The 17,096-nt window shown below is 44.8% G+C and overlaps 2 protein-coding genes across 2 annotated transcripts in view; one reads left to right on the top strand and one right to left on the bottom strand.

Moving 5' to 3' along the window:
* Window positions 1–472: 472 nt before the first annotated feature.
* LOC104569470 (small EDRK-rich factor 1) lies at window positions 473–2,852 on the bottom strand. The gene is made up of 3 exons (XM_088538654.1): window positions 2,848–2,852; window positions 2,041–2,169; window positions 473–1,163 (listed from the first exon to the last, which is right to left on the bottom strand). Exons 1-3 carry the CDS (start codon window positions 2,850–2,852, stop codon window positions 1,091–1,093), a joined length of 207 nt encoding a protein of 68 aa, XP_088394780.1. The 3' UTR covers window positions 473–1,090.
* An 8,932-nt stretch (window positions 2,853–11,784) lies between these two features.
* Window positions 11,785–17,096, top strand: part of LOC104570966 (uncharacterized) — a 46,839-nt gene continuing 41,527 nt past the window's right edge. Inside the window, exons 1-3 of the mRNA XM_088538655.1 lie at window positions 11,785–11,963; window positions 15,815–16,361; window positions 16,973–17,082. Of these exons, the coding sequence (XP_088394781.1) occupies window positions 11,785–11,963; window positions 15,815–16,361; window positions 16,973–17,082 (836 nt within the window). The remainder of the gene's footprint in view (window positions 11,964–15,814; window positions 16,362–16,972; window positions 17,083–17,096) is intronic.

Here is a 17,096-nt window from a genome sequence, read left to right on the forward strand (position 1 = left end):
CAGCACTTTCTAAACTGGAATGCACTGTAGTTTCTTGCAGCACTCAGTGACCATGTGTAAGTACAGTTACAGCACTTTGGACTCACATTTCAGAAAAGCTTGCAGGCAGAGGGCAGAACCCAAGGCTCACTCAGCTTCACATCAACTACAGGTATAGCCAAAATGTACATTCCCTGAAACTGCTCAAGCTGCAACAGGTCTACTGTTTTTAAACAATAAAAGCACTTAGGCCCACAGAGTTCAGGCAAGCAGTCTGAGAGACTGTAAAGACCTTCCCCCTCCCAGGTATTTGAAGCAGTTAGCTCAGTACATGTCCAAAGCAGTCAACTTGTCCATGAACAAGCACTGCATTCACTTGCACTAAGCTTTATTCTTGAGATCAGTTTGAGAAAGTTGCAGTTTCAACCCCTTTTAGTGACAGCAGTTTTGCAATCTGTTAACATCTGCAGTTAACAACTTCAAAACCTGTGGCTTCTTAGCATAGTAATAGCTTCATGGTCTGCTGAAGTACACCAATGAATACTATAACTACATAAGCATCTTCTATAGTACAGGCTTCATACTGCCAGGTTATATTTCTCCATAATTCACTGTTCTTAATTCTTAAGGAACTAATGTATCAACCATAACCATTTTAATTAAACAATATTCCATGCAACATTATTGTAAACATAATTTAAGATGTAATTTACAGTTCAGACCTTTTCAATTTAACCACATTTTACAAGTATGTTCCATTCTGAAGTTGTAAGAAATCAAAAAAGAAAACCTGGTCTAACTGCAGTTTCAGAAATTCATTATTACTGGGACCGTTAAGTGAAACCAACAATTGCAACAAAAAGCTGAAGTTAAGCTATTGTCTGGTACCATTACTTATATGCATGCAGAAGAATACAGTCAGTGCTGAAATAACTTCAGATAACTAAGCCTACACTAGCCTGAAAATACTCTAAAGAAACACAAATTGAACAAGTCTGCAAGTATGAGAAACATAACAATTTAATGGCTGGCCATTTTTATAAATGTCTGATCTCCTTGGCCCTTTAGCTTCATTGACGCCCTCTCCTTAGGTCTTCTCCATAGAGACAGTTCATTCTGCTCCTGCCTGCAGAGACTTCCTTTCATTAGCTGCTTTTTGTTTCTGCTGCATGATTTCAGAGTCTCTGTAAAGAAGCAAAGTTAGATTTCAGATATTGGCTCACCATTTTTCTTGCAGAACATCTCTTGGCTTGCTTTCCAACAGCCATTGAGTGATGCCAGTTTCAAGGAAAAAGATCAGTGGTTAGGTATTAGCATAAAACAGTTTGCTGTTAAGTAAGCCTATGTTGTAAGTAAATTGTTTCATTAACAAATCTATGTTTAAGTTTCAAAAGTAAAGGATATAACAGATAGAAGAACTTCCAAGTACTGACAATCTCCTTTATTAGGCAAAAATTGCTCAAAATAAATTCCCTCCACCCCAGGGCTCACAAAATGAAGCTGCTTTATATCAGATACAAGCCTGCATCTAGTATTTATACTTTAGCACATTAATGGACCATGAGCTAAAGTATTTAAATCTCATTTTGACTGAGACTAGATTTCTCTGAACCATTTTTTTTCTTCCCACTTTGCTTATTTTAAGGACTTCAGCCTATTTGAGTAGCTACTGAGCAAGCCCTTACCAGTTTGATTTCAAAGTCATTTGATTTAGATTCAAACTCTTAGATGTTATAGCTGCCAAATTGCTACTACTTCTGCTCATGAAAACCTGCTACTTTCATTTGCCCACAACTGCATTCTGCTTGTTTTAGGGGTGCCAGAGTAGTTTGAAGTTACTTCTATTCATTCTGGAAAGCATCTCACACATTCACAAGTAGTCTGGGCAAGTAGCACAGTCATGGTCTGAATTAAGTCTTGCCTGCTTTGCCCCAGAACTCTGAGGCTTTAAGGACCTCTAACTCAAAGGCTGATCACTACATCTGGTATGACTACTTTGCCAGCAGAGCTTCTCTTTAAAAAAAAAAAAAATGGGCTCCTTCCTACAGTACTAAATCTTACCTCTGTTTCCTCTGAGAGGCAGACAAGCTATCCTCTTTCCTTTTCCCTTTGTGAATCTCCTGGGTCTTCTTCAGGTTCTTTTGGCGGGCAAGTTCACGCTGATTTCCACCTATGAGATATATTATATAACTTTATGCAAGACCTGACATTATACGTGTTCCTTTTCCTCTTATAGGAAGGACTACAGAATACCATGCCAGTTTGCAATACTGAACCTATGCACTGAAGTTGTCTCCAAGTTGAATGTGGCTACTACAACAGCCACTTGGTACATACAAATATAACTACTCAATATCAACATAAGGTTAATGCAGCACTTGGACATGGCCCTGGCCAGCACTTAAGTGTAACTTAACAAAACCTAAGTATGGAGTATATACACCCCACTGCTTGCAATGGGGAAGGCAACTCTTCAAGAGACAGGCAGGCCTTCCATGGGACTAATCAGCCCCTAGACTGATTATACTTCAGGCTTTGTTTTTGATCAGACAGCATTCCTGAGGGCATAATATCAAGAACAGCACACAACTGCTGCCCAGAGCAGATGTAACTTCCCAAATACTCAGTCCTCCTGGCAGCAGCAGCCATAGCCACCTCAGCTAAAATACTCTTTTCTGCACACTGGTAACCTTTTAATTATATCCACTTTCTTAGAGCAGTTCAAGTATGCTCTCCTGCTCATCTGACAGGGGGTTCTTTACTTAGTATTTCTTGCCCTGCTGCTTCTGGGCTCAAAATATTCCAGCCTATTCTAGGAGTAATCACTTGTATTCTTCAACACACACAACCACAAATTATTTTTCATACTCCATGTTCCTGTAATTTGTTGTGCCCATTTTAATCTCTCTCCAGTTATTTCAGGTGTTGCAGAAGCAGTTTACAACCAGGTCCAGACGAAAATTAACACTAACTTTTGGCATAATCCATGGCTTCGTACTCATTCTGTTCAAGTGGATCTGCTATGTCAAAAAGCAGACAAGAGGCATCCTATGGAAGCAGGGGTACTGCATATTCTGAACACCACTGTTTTTATGGTGGTGGGTATTTTGACTGCTGCTTCCTGAAGGCCAACACAGCCTTGGAAGGTAGTGGCAGGACATTATGTACTACCTTTTGTAAGTGCAAAGAGAACACCTAAGCCTCCTCCTCACTAGCATCCAAGGGGATCTTGTCCCCAGAGTCCTGCAGTATAGAGAAGGACCACTATTTGTTAAAGAACTGAAGTGAAACAGCTCTCCAGCAACATTACAGCTTGACTGGGGCTTGATGACTCATGGGCAGATGACACATTCCAGGCTATAAATAGTTCCAGAGTTCTATAATGCTCAGGAGGCACAAATGTTGTACACAGGTCAGCAGCAATCAAGTAGGTCTCCTATGGTGCTTGAAGACATTTTTTGCCCATAAAGAAATGCTCAAACTCAGAGCACTGTTTAGTCCCAGTTCATCCAGCAGCTACCCTGCACCCCTAACCTAAGGCATTCCCTCCTTCTCCCAGGCAGTGTTGTGCACAGCATCTGCAAAAGTCTTCTGCAAAAAGATAAGCTGAAGAACCAGGTTGAATGATTTTGGTTGCTGGTCTTGAATGACACTTCTGCACAGCAAAAGAGAGCAGGTAGAAGAACACTAGACCAGCAGCAGAGAGCAAAATTACTATCTGAAATGAAGGTTAAACTTTCAGGCCAAAGATTATTTGGCTCTAGTACTTTACCTGAGATGCAGGATAAGTTCATTTTTTTCTGAGTTTTCTACAGTCTGTAACATCAGCCTAAGCCTTCCATGGAACACAGTCCAATGCTGACTACTCAGCTTTCTCAAATGTGAAACTCAAGAATGAAGCACATATAGGCACATATATAATCTGTCTGCTTATAACTATGCTCCAGATGCCCCTACCTTACCAGACTCTGTAGAGCTTCTGTTCTACCTGTCCCTGCTCTTCAGGCTGCAAAATCAGGCAGTTGAAGATACACTAAAAACCTCCAAACACAGAAACTGGACCAAACAGCAATCATCTTTTTTGGAAAAAATGATTAGAAGAATGATAACAAGGATTGACATTTAAGATCAGGATCCCCAAGGCACTTTCCAGCTAGCAAAGGAACTTAATCACATACCAGAAGTTAACAATGGAATAATAATAATAATAAAAAAAATAACCTGCCACCATTTATTTGAAAATGGATCTAGGTCAGTTCTAATCATACTGAAATTTTGAGCTCTGGAAACATACCCTAAAGATAAGGCCACACAGTATGTCGCACACAGCTTTCTCCACTCACAGTATCTCTGATACCATATTGAACTAGGCTGTCCAAAAATGAAGTATGGGATTGTCAGACCAGATGTAATCTGATATGGAACACTGTACCTCCCTGCAACCTTAAATTATAGGTATTTTATCACAGAAAACAAGAATATATCAAAACCTGCTTCCTCCATAAACCCAAAATCTACCCGTGCACAAATTGCTCCAGATTTAATTCTTATGCACATCTAATTCTTCTGCATTTTCACCAGTACAACAGATTTGAAGGCACTTTTTAATTAGGTCTCGTATCAAGACACTTCCTCAAATAACAGGCAGCTTCTATACTGCCAAATATAGCAAGAAGAAGACAAAACGGCAACCCTGCTGATGCTCAGTAATCCCAGCATAGTCTAGATTTGGTTTAGGGGACCTCCACCATTTTGGAGCAGATACGCTAACACTTAATTTTAACTAAGGTGATGATTTGGAATCCCTGTTTCGCTTTCAGCGACACTCTCGAGAATCACAAATGAAGCAGTAAGCTCTTAAGTAATTAGCAACCCTTTAAATACCATTTGCAGCCAACATCGAAATAGAGCATTAACACTTTTTTAGCTGACTATCATCTCCTCTCCTCCCAAACAGCTACACTAGGGGCTGCTGAGAACACTCCGCTTTTAATCCTAAAACGGCGGCAGGACCTCGGGAGCCTCAGACCCAGTGCCGTGCCCAGACTGTGCCCGTCCGCCGGCCTCAACTGTCCGGCGCCATTACAGCGGAACTGCCGAGGCGCTCCCCCACCCCTCCGCGAGCCGCCACGCAGTCCTACCGCTCCAGGCACGGGCGGTGGAGCGAATGGGAGCCCGCCAGTGGTGAGGCACTCACGGGTCATAGCGAGACACTGCGCCTAGCCAAACCACAGCTCGTCACGCCAAACGCTCCAGCTGCCAAAACCTTGTAGGTCAGTGCCCCTGGCGCGCCCGCCTTATAATGTCTTATAATGTGACGTCATGGAGGGGCGGGATCGCCGCCCAGCCGCGCCCAATCGCTGGGATGTGCTGGAGGGGCGGGGCTTGCGGCGAGGCAGAGTCGGGGTACGAGCGGCGTCTGTGAGCGGCGGGGTAGGATGACTGTTTTGCCTCGTTTCGTCTCACTTCAGGGCGCTGTGTCTCTGGGAGCGGAAGGGAAAAGGCTGTTAGTATAAACAACTGCCTGTTCTTTCCTTTCTCAGAGACGGCTGGAAAAGGGAAAGAGGAGAGATATGATTATTTAGGGTTAACAGTGGTCTGAGAAAGAAACATGGGCCTATAAGCATGTTGTATTGCCCTGAGGTAACTAGAGGGGATTGATCAGCTTCCTGGTGAGCAGACTGCTCAAGTTTGTGTATTCATCAATATAAGGGGATTTCTCCACAGTTTGGCTGAAGAGCAGGACAAAGGGAGGGGGGGAGACTGAGTGGAGCCATGAGCGAGTGGGACAAAAGAGCATCTGCCAAGAGGTGGGGGCCTTTACAAAGGAGGGAAATAGGGGAATTCCCCCACATGCTTCAGCAAGGGGGACCAGGTGACCTTAGGTGAGAACAGATGGCAGGAGGCAGGAGTTTGGTGTAGGCGGGCCGGGAAGGCTGTAACTGCTGAGTACCTTGGCCAACGGGGAAAAGGAGCGGGCATCCCTCGGTCGGGGAAATTAGGATAAAAGAGGGGCTGCGTCCCCCAGCAATTTGAGAGACCCCACAGGGATATGCCCGGTGGACTCTCCCTTTATTTGAATAAAGTTTTAGGACTCCCCTGTCTCCTTTTTGGGCATTCAGTTCTTGACAGCGAGACTTAGAACTACCCAGAGATCCTTTCCATCAGACTTAGTAGTCCTTTCCATCAGACTACTTGAGGACCCCCCTGGTCCTACCTATGGATCCCTCTGATCCATTGCTCCTAGCAGTCCTTTCCATCAGACCTAGTCCTTTCCATCAGACTACTTGAGGACCGCCCCCCGGATCCTACCTACAGATCCCCCTGATCCTCCTCTTATCTGTCTCTAGACAGTCTCAGGAACCCGATCAGTCATCCGGTGCAGGCTGCCGTCAAAGGGAGTCAATCACCAAAAGCTTTGGTGAGGCACACCGTCAACCCCAATCACCATCTGCCATTCCCAGAAGGTGGAAGGATCCCAGACAAGCTCCCAATTGTGCAGAAAATCTCACTGTCAAGAACTGAACATCTAAAAAGGAGAGTCCAAAAACTTTATTTGAAAAAAGGGAGAGCCCACAGGACATAGCCCTATAGAGTCTCTCCAATTGCTGGGGGACGCAGCCCCCCTTTTATCCTAATTTCCCCAACCGAGGGATGCCCTCTCCTTATCCCCGTTGGCCAAGGCACTCAGAAGTTACAGCCTTCCCGGCCCACCTACACCCAACTCCTGCCTCCCTCCATCTGTTCTCACCTGAGCTCACCCACTCCTTTGTCCCCCTTGCTGAAGAATGTGGGGGAATTGCCCTATTTCCCTCCTTTGTAAAGGCCCCCCACCTCTTGGCACATGCTCTTTTGTCCCACTTGCTCATGGCTCTGCTCAGTCTCCCCCCTCCCTTTGTCCTGCTCTTCAGCCAGACTGTGGAGAAATCCCCTTATTGATGAATACAGAAACTTGAGAATTCCGCTCCGTCCCTCCTCTTTTTTTTTTTTTTCCTTCCTCTTTTGGACAATATTTGTTATTACAAACCTCTACGCCCATCTCTAGAAGCATAATGGACTCTGCATATGTTATTGACTAACAACCTGCATTCAGTAGGTCTAGTACCCATGGGTAGTCTTCATATCCTCCTGGACTCCCACAGACCCAGCAACCCAGCGTTTATTTTCCAGACCCACTCCCAGCCAGCGGTACAGATCTACGGAGAGTTAGCCGGGGCTTTCCATCCTCCTCCTTCAACTGAGAAGTCCAGACTTCTGGAGTCTTGGAAATCTTAACTCTGGTATGATGAGTCCACCCATGCTCAGCTGTCTTGATTGATGTTTCTGTGGTTAGTAATACCTGATAAGGTCCACACCACTTTGCTAGCAGTGGTGCTTCTTTCCATTCTTTGACCAAGACCCAATCCCCTGGTTGGATATCATGGAATGCAAAATCCAAGGGGAGGGTCTGTGTGAACTGGGCTTCCTGTCGGAGAGACTTCACAACAGAAAGTATTCTGGCCACATATTGCTTTAAATATATCTCACTTATCTCCACCTCCTTGCCAGGTTCGGTGTTAGCAGGATAGGGAATCCCAAACATTATTTCAAAGGGGGACATCTGAATGTCTCCCCTAGGTTTTGCTCTTATTCTTGCTAAAGCTAATGGTAGAAGTCTTGTCCACGGCATCTTAGTTTCTAACACCAATTTCAAAAGATGCTTTTTAGAGACTATCTGCCCTGGTTGCTTTAATGTAATTTGGAGAGGTTCCATGTCTAGTTTTCCATATTTTCCTCAAACTGCCCAGACTTCTGGGTTCACTTCAGCATAAGCTTTGTCAGACATTTTGCGCAAAGTTACAGTAGTGCTAGCTTCTTTATCATCTCTTATAATATTGATTTGCATTCCCAATTTAGCCATCAAATCCCTTCCCAGCAGACTGCAATCACAATTTGGGACAAAGAGAAAATCATGCACCTCAACTTTATTTCCTACATCCACTACCAGCAGCTGGATAATACGCACTCATTCGTCTTTTCCACTTACCCCTTGGATAACCAAGGAGCCTTTTGACAATCGCCCTCCTTTTGGCATAAAATTCAAGGTGGATCGAGAGGCTCCTGTGTCTATCCAGAAACACACTTCCTCTCGGTCCAGACCCACCCTACATGTTATCAAGGGCTCCCATGTGGTGGATCCCTGGTATAATGGGAGCCCCTGACACCCCTAGCAATCCATTTCCATCAGTCGGTGAATTTCCTCTTCCTGAGGATCTGTGGCCTCTGTGGGCATTCCCTCCTCCAATGTCCTTCCTCTTTACACAATGCACACTGATTTCTCCCCAATTTTTGTTTTAGTTGGATATCTTCTGTTGAAGAGACCATCCCCCTGCTCTGCCTTTGATTACGCCCTTGAGATCGATCCCTTCCTCTGGCTCTTGGGGGTCCCACAGGGGGTCCCACAGATCCTCGTGATTGTCTTATATACTGAGCCATAATCATGGCCTTTGTCTTTGCCTTTTCCTTATCCCTTCTCACATACACCTGTTGTGCTCTCTTTACCAATTCCTCTAATGGTTTATCCTGCCACTCTTCATCCTTCTGCATCCTCCTTCTTATATCAGGCCAAGATTTAGTGACAAACTGTACTTTTAGTAATGTGTCAAAGGCTGGTCCCTCAGGGTCCAGTCCTCCCTGTTTCCTCAAAGCATCTCTAATTCTTTCTAGCCAATGAGAGGGGCTCTCATCTTTTCCCTGTTCCAAGGCCATAGCCTTTGACATATTATTAGTTCTGGGGACTGCCATTTTAATGGCTCTGATTATGTATGCTCGATAATCTCGAAGACGGGTCAAACTGACTCGATCATTTGGATCCCAATGGGGGTCTCCCACTGGGATCATATCATCCACAGTGGGTGCATCTATCGCATTTTGGCCTGCCTGCGGGTGTTCGTCCTCCCATAATTGACGAGCTTTTTGCAAGATCATCTTCTTTTCCTGGAATCCAAATAGGATTCCTAAAAGAAAACCCAATCCTTCCAAGTGTAATCTGCATTTCCTAGATATTCATCTATCTTTTCCCCTACTCCTATGGGATCATCTAAATAAGAAGGTAGTTCTTTAATCCCCTTATATCTTGGGTGGTCAGTGGCACGATTACAAATCCAAATCCCCCATCCTGACCTCCCAGTGGAACCTGTCACAGAGGCATTTGCCAAATTTTTGTCTGAACTTGAGACTTTTGTCTGAACTTGTTTTTTTTTTTTTTTCTCCCCCTTTCTTCAGATTCCTGCTTCCCTTTTTCTCCTCTCTTTTGTTACATGGATTCCTCTAGATGTTGCCCTTAACCATATTGATGCACATTCTTTCTCAATGAGACCCTTCTCAGTATCACTGAGATACTGGCACAAAACCTGACAAAGACTAGGATCATAGTCCGACCCTACAGGGGGGCACCTAAATCCCCCTGGTAACTTATATTCTGGCTAATCAAAACAACAATATTTTATCATTAGTTCCTTGGTTATTTCTGGGGGAATGCACAGGTTATCCCAAACCCTCAAAAGTCTCCCCAAGGGACTATATGGGGATAAGTCGAGGTCATCATTCCTTTTCCCAGCATCCTCTTTTGGCTTCCCTTTGCTGCTCTCCCTGGGCGTCCATGTAGGGATGGTCACCCCTTTTGTTCCCCACTGTCCCATAGTACTCACCAGTGAGATTTCAATGGTCCTTTCCGTCAGACCTAGTCCTTTCTTCGGACTTTAGCGCTACCCGGAGGTCCTTTCCATCGGACCTAGTCCTTTCCATCAGACCTAGTCCCTTCCGTCAGACCCCTTGAGGACCCCCTCCCGGTCCTACCTGCGGATCCCCCTGATCCGCTTCTCATCTGTCTCCGGACAGTCTCGGGAACCCAATCAGTCGTCCGGTGCAGGCTGCCGTTGAAGGGAGTCGATCACCAAAAGCTTTGGTGAGGCGCGCCGTCAACTCCAATTACCGTCCGCCGTTCCCGGAAGGTGGAAGGATCCCGGACAAGCCCCCAATTGTGCAGAAAATCTCGCTGTCAAGAACTGAATGTCCAAAAAGGAGACAGAGGAGACATAAAACTTTATTTGAATAAAGGGAGAGTCCACCAGGCATATCCCTGTGAGATCTCTCCAATTGCTGGAGGATGCAGCCCCCCTTTTATCCTAATTTCTCGACCGAGGGACGCCCTCTCCTTTTCCCCATTGGCCAAGGTACTCAGCAGTTACAGCCTTCCCGGCCCGCCTACACCCAACTCCTGCCTCCCTCCATCTGTTCTCACCTAAGGTCACCTGACTCCTTTGTCCCCCTTGCTGAAGAATGTGGGGGAATTCCCCTATTTCCCTCCTTTGTAAAGGCCCCCACCTCCTTGCAGATGGCTCTTTTTGTCCCACTAGGCTCATGGCTCCACTCGGTCTCCCCTCCCTTTGTCCTGCTCTTCAGCCAAACTGTGGAGAAACCCCCTTATTGATGAATACAGAAACTTGAGCATTCTGCTCACACTGATTATTGCTGTTCTAGGAAAAGAGAAAGGGTTTTTGCATACTTGAAATTATGTCAGTATTAGGTCAAGTAAGGCATACCCTCTTTGGTCTTCTGTATGCTTAGGTCATGTTTTCCAATTTTTTACAGTACTTCTGTATGTTTTTATACAACTGAAAAACAGATGTGGCATCTCACAGTTGTGGAATTGCCAGAAATAAATTTTAAGGAAAAAAAAAATTAGAGGTGAAATATCTATGATATACTAGTTTGTCCTGCTGAGCTTTAGGTGTTCTTGTAAAATAACTACTTGCGACATTGCAGCACCCCTATTCTGAGCCTTTTGGGTTAACAGCTGTTTTTGATAGAAATTCAAGTTTTCAAATGAGAACATAAGTAAATGGAGAAAAAAAAATCAAAATGGCTTTGTGTAATATGAAACTTCACATCTTTTGATCAAGCAGAAAAATGGAGATCAATTTAGATCACCATCACTTATAATTACTGAGCAAAGTTAATAAATGTGCTTTGTGGCTCCCTTTAAGCACAGCTTGCTCTCTCCTCCTAGCTTTGCACCTTTAGTTTGCTCTGGCGTCACCTTTCCCTTTCATCCCACCACTTATCTCTCTCCTCCAGGCTCTTGCCTCCCTCACATCTCATGCCACCTTCCCTTTGCAATACTGGATCCAATCCCAACACACACTTTGATGTACCTGCACTTATGTAATAATTTAGAGTAGGGTTTGAAAGTAAAAGTTCATTTTTCTAAGCCTAGGGTGCTTTCTTTGCACTGCCTCAGCCCTTCCAAAGGAAAACACTTAACCAGCTTGAGGAACTAACCATCCTGGTTTAGCACGAATTTGATTATCACGAGGAAAACTGATTACTGGGAGTCTGTTCATAGAGATCTAAATTAAGTACAAATGGCTTTCGAGTTAATGAGATACTAAAAGTATTGTTTTGGCATTGCATTTATAGAGCTTTCTGCCTAGATCAAGGGTCAGCCTGTACAGACTTGCCTTTTAAATCAAAACTCCAGGTCCCCGTAGGTAACAAAGCAATTAACTTCATTCACACGACCATACCAGGCCAATGAGGGCATTTTTATTAATAAAATTAATTTGCGCCCTGTGAAGCACTAGGCTTAAAGACATAAACGTGACTGCGGGCCAACGTCTCCCGCGCAGCTGTCGCGTCCGTCGCGCGCGGATGACGTCAGCGCTGCAGACGGGGCAGGTGACATGCCGTGAGCGGCGGCGCCGTGTCCTGGGTCAAGCCGAGTTCAGTTTCGTGTCTGTTGCTGCCTCTGTTGGTGTTGGCGCCATGTTCCGCAGGGTCCACTGCAGCCCGCGGCCCAACGTGCGGCATGGCGGCAGAGGCAGCGCGGCGAGGCTCGAGCCGAAGGGCAGCCCAGGCCCGGGAGCAGCAGCAGCGGCCGCCAGTGACGAGCCCGGAGTGGGACCGGCGGCCGAGCTCCTGCCGGCCGCACCAGCGGTCAAGAGGTGAGTCCTGCCGTCTCGGCGGGCCGCAGTGGTGGCGCTGCGGGCGGGCCGGGCCGGGATGGCAGTAGGAGACGGGTGGGGGAGTCTCCTGCAGTGCTCGGTGCCTCTGCCTCCTGCGGGGCCCTCGCCTGAAGTCGCGGCTTCTCGCCGGTTCCCCGCGACCACGTGGGCCAGCAGCGGCACCCTCTGCCAGCGGAAACAGCGACTCGGCAGTGCCCGGCGCGTATGCTGCCTCAGCAGCGTTTCTTGCGGCGACGTTTGCAGACTTGCCACGCATTTCTTGCGTTCCTTGCGGTGGCGTTGCAGGTGTGCGAGGTGAAACGCGACTTCAGACTGCAGAGGAGGGGGCCTGGCGCACTCGGAGTCTGTGTTATGCCCATACCACTGCTGACAGTCGGAGCTTCCCTGGGCAGCACAACTGCTAGCCACCACAGCATGACTTTGTTTCATGTTCTTACAACAGTTCCGTTCTTGGCATTCGTTGCCATACACTCTTCCCTGTTAACGAGTGACAACTTTCTTGCTTTTTCTTTATTTTTTTTTGCCTTTATTATTATTGTGTGTGTGTTATTCCAAGGAATGAATATACTTTCTACGATTTTTCCCAGGACTGGTTCCTCAGGACCTTTCCCAGTCTGGTAACTGCATTTCAGAACAACTTTCTCTCTGAGTTGAATTTACATCTTGTATGAATGCCTATAAATACATATTTAGTTGAAACCTGTCCTTCATGACATGATGTGAGATTTTATAATCCTAAGTGCTTCTTTTGTCTAAAAAATCAGGTATAGTGCAAGTCTGATGTGATGTTTTTGGCTAGCCATACTGCCTTTTATCCAATTTCTATCATTTCTTATAAAGAGCTTCTTTTGCAATATGCTGTAACAAAGCTTTGCCTTCAAACTTTATTTTAATGTTCTATATGTAGAGAGATCAGATTACTGGACTTCTGTTATTTTTTTCTCTCAAATGTAGAATCATAGAATCATAGAATGCTTAAGGTTGGAAGGGACCTCTAGAGATCATCTAGTCCAACCCCCCTGCATACGCAGGGTCACCTAGAGCATGTGGCACAGGACTGCATCTAAGCGGGTTTTGAAGATCTCCAGAGAAGGAGACTCCACAACCTCTCTGGACAGCCTGTTCCAGCGCTCTGTCACCCTCACTGTTAAGACATTTTTCCTTAAATTCCTGTGGAACTTTTGGTGCTTCAGTTTCCAGCCATTTCCTCTAGTCCTATCAGTGGCCACCACTGAAAAGAGACCAGCACCATCCTCTGCACTCCCTCCCTTGAGGTACTTGCATACACTGATTAGATCCCCTCTCAGCCTTCTCTTCTCCAGGCTGAACAGGCCCAGCTCCCTCAGCCTCTCCTCATAGGGCAGATGTTCCAGGCCCCTGATCATCCTTGTGGCCCTGCGCTGGACTCTCTCCAGCAGCTCCACATCCCTCTTGTACTGTGGGGCCCAGAACTGGACACAATACTCCAGATGCGGCCTCACCAGGGCTGAGTAGAGGGGCAGGATCCCCTCCCTCGACCTGCTGGAGACACTCTTCTTAATGCACCCCAGGATCCCATTGGCCTTCTTGGCCACAAGGGCACACTGCTGCCTCATGGTCAACTTGTCATCCACCATGACACCCAGGTCCCTCTCTGCAGAGCTGCTCTCCAGAAGGTCAGTCCCCAGCCTGTACTGGTGTCTGGGGTTATTCCTCCCCAGGTGCAGAACCTTGCACTGGGCCTTGTTGAATTGCATGAGGTTTTTCACCGCCCAGTTGTCCAGTCTGTCCAGGTCCCTCTGGATGGCAGCGCAGCCCTCTGGGGTATCGGCTACTCCTCCAAGGTTTGGTATCATCAGCAAACTTGCTGAGGGAGCACTCTGTGCCTTCATCCAGGTCATTGATGAATAAATTGAACAGGACTGGACTGAGGACTGACCCCTGGGGGACCCCGCTAGCTACAGGCCTCCAACTAGACTCGGCACCACTGATCACCACTCTCTGGGCCCTGCCATCCAGCCAATTCCTAATCCACCTCACTGTCCACTCAAATGTAGGTAATGTAGTTGCTATTTTTCAGTTATATAGTACTGCTGCTGATTCAGTGTGTTTATAAAGTATTTTTATATTTGTAATTTAATTGTTGTTTTAGTGTAACTTAAGTGCATGCCTCAAAAATAGATACCAGTGCTGTTTTAAAATGGAGAGTATTCTAAAGGAGTTTGTTCACATGACTTGAAAAATGGATTTCTGCCATGTCAGTTAGAGACTCAGGGGTAATGACAAAGAAACTATCCAGGCAAGCGAATCGCGAATCCACAAAGCTGTTTTTTTTTTTAAAGAAAAAGCAGAACAGCAGTATAAATCTGAAGGTGTTTGGGATTCGTGGTGTTCATGCTGAAGTCAGTGTGCAAACTTCTTCAGCTTGCCAGCCCAGTGACATGTGTGGGGCAGGGAAAAGGGCTAAGAAAGAACTTCTTCACAGAAGTGTGGGTTTGGAAACGCCTTTCTTTTTTTAAGGAGACACGTGTGGTCAGCTGAAACGCTGTGGTGGGGTCCTCAGTTCGGATTTCAGCTGGAAGGAGAGGGTAGCCTCTCAAGTCTCCCTAGATGATGCACTGTAAAGCCCATCCCCCTGGGTGGGTGACTCTGAAAACTCTTGCTGAGTGGATTTGAGGGAAGTCGCACAATTTGGTTTCTTGAGTTCAGTTTCACTGTCTCCTGCAATGCAAACAAACAAATGATGGAAGAAATGGAAATAGCAAATATCTTGCACAAAGCACACAGAAAAGTACTGCATATATGAACAATGCTGAAATGTATGGGGCACTTTTTTTTCAAAAAAAAACCAACAACAACAAAAAACCATTGGGGCTGTTAAATGTGAAGACATCATCTGTAGGCTGCGCCTGAGCCACAGACAGCTAGTAGCTGGAGAAAATTTGGAACAATTTTGCTACGTGTTTATGCTTTTCTTGTAGTCTTTCAGAGGCATTTGCTTCTGACCCTTCTTGGAGGCGGGTTATTGGGTGTGGTCATCCCTATGTACAGAAAAACAAAAGGCATAGCTCAAATGTGAAATTAAGAATCACTTTATGACTCAGTTTTAATTGAGCTGCAATTTTTACTATAAGGGCAGTGAAGGCTCTGGAGTTGCTTGCAGACTTGGGAAGGGGACAGTAGTTGGCATTTTGCTTGCACTTTGAACCTTACATATTCCTTATGCAGAGATAAGAAAGCTTTCAATGAAAGCTAAAAGCTGTTAAGCTGTTGCTTCAAGAGGGCTACTTATTCTTGTTATTAGTGTGGGAAATGGAAAAATAGTGTCCAGTAATTCTCTCTCTTTTTTAAAATTTTTTTATTATTGCAATCACAGCTGAAACATGATTTACTTACAAATACGTAAGCGTAATTAATGTTCAAGTTTATTGTTTTGAAAATCATGGAACTGCTTATTGCATATAGATTTCTTGAATGTTTTTCATATGTAACTGACATAATGTGGCATATTTTTACAAGGCTTTATTATCTTTATTGTACTGCGATGTTTGATATTCTCTGATTAAAAGTAGAGAGCCTTTTATAAAGAATGGGGCAAAGGCGAAGAAGGAACATTCTTAATCAGCTTATAACGTTAGCAATTAATATTATAAAATAATATGTCAGTTCTTATGATGAGTTCAGGAGAAAGCAGCAACTGCAACCTAGTTTTCGTGTACCTTCTTGTATGTAGTCGCATTTCTCTGTAGCGTTGCATTTATATTATTTGGTCCATAAATATTCATACTGATTCCCAAAGCTGTAAAACTGCCACCATAAAGTATTTCAGAATACTCTTTTGAATTTTCCAGAGATGAAAAGACTGATAGCTCAAATGATGCTGGAGAAGCCAGTAAAGCTGCAGAGATGCCCACGCAGAGAAGAAAACGAATTTCTACTCTGCCTAATCTTGCAAAACCCAGAGCTGGACCTTCATCTGCACAATGTTCCTCTTTAAAACCACAGAGGCGAGCGGTTTCTCAGGCTCTTGATGGAAGTGCTTCACTTCAGAAGGATTCCTTCCCATTGGAAAAGACCGATGTGGAAAGTTCTCCAAAGTCTCCCATATTGCCTGAAAAGAAAACGCCTGTGCCACAGTTCTTTCCATTAAAAAAGTCAGCCAGCAAAGAACCAAATGTGGATGTAGCAGCTCAGAAAAATGATGATATACTGCAGAAGAATGTATCCTCCCCACTCAAGGAAAGGCCAACACAGGAAAGATCAGTGACACAAGAGAAAAAGCTACCTACAAAACCCACCCCTATAAAAGGGAAACGAATATGTTCTGACTGTGAAAGGATCCTCAAAGCTCGGAAGTTAAGAGAAATGCTTAAAGAAGAGCTGAAGAAAGAGCGTCTGGTAGGCCTCTGTGGTGCATAGCGCTCATGCGTGGAGGGCAGAGAAGTGTCATGTGCCTAATATATCACTTATGTATCACTTCTCCTTTGCAGTAGTTTTCTGACAGTTATCAGCTGCTTACTGTTAATAGTCTGTGATATCTTATAACTCTTTACAGAGGCTTAAATGATTCGTAAGCAATAGTAGCTTGTGTTCTCTCATAGTACAGATTATTTTATGAAATACTTTTTTTTTTTTTTGACCCACGGGTTTCGATCTGAGGCCTGCTAATAAATAATGGTCAGCATTCCAATTTAAATAACTTTACAGTTGGCAAATACAACAGGGAAGTGTGCTGTAAGAAGCCTGAGGTTTGGGATTCCTCATGGCTTTTTGACTTAATCATTGACTAAGTACTGGGATGTCTCATTTCTGACTGCCTAGAGTATTGAATTTCTGTAAGAGTTTAAGTTACTTAGGGATTGCTAATGTCTTCTCTGACAAATGGACACTTGTAAGATAAAATTACTGAAGTGATTGGGGAGGGGAACCTACATCCTAAATTGAAACTATCTATTTATTAAGTAAAAAGTATTTTTTAAGGTGAACTCATTTGTTTTATTTTTACACAGAAACAGTTAAAACACAGGCCTCCAGTAATTGAAGGATGTTCTCCACCAGATCATTCCAAAATGACTATGAGAGAGTTGATATACTATTTGCCAGAAAACAATCCTATGAAGTAAGTATGATTCC

Source organism: Tinamus guttatus, unplaced genomic scaffold (genome assembly GCF_059628265.1).
Source record: "Tinamus guttatus ecotype Peru unplaced genomic scaffold, ASM5962826v1 Tinamus_guttatus_pri_ptg001135l, whole genome shotgun sequence".
NCBI lineage: Eukaryota > Metazoa > Chordata > Aves > Tinamiformes > Tinamidae > Tinamus > Tinamus guttatus.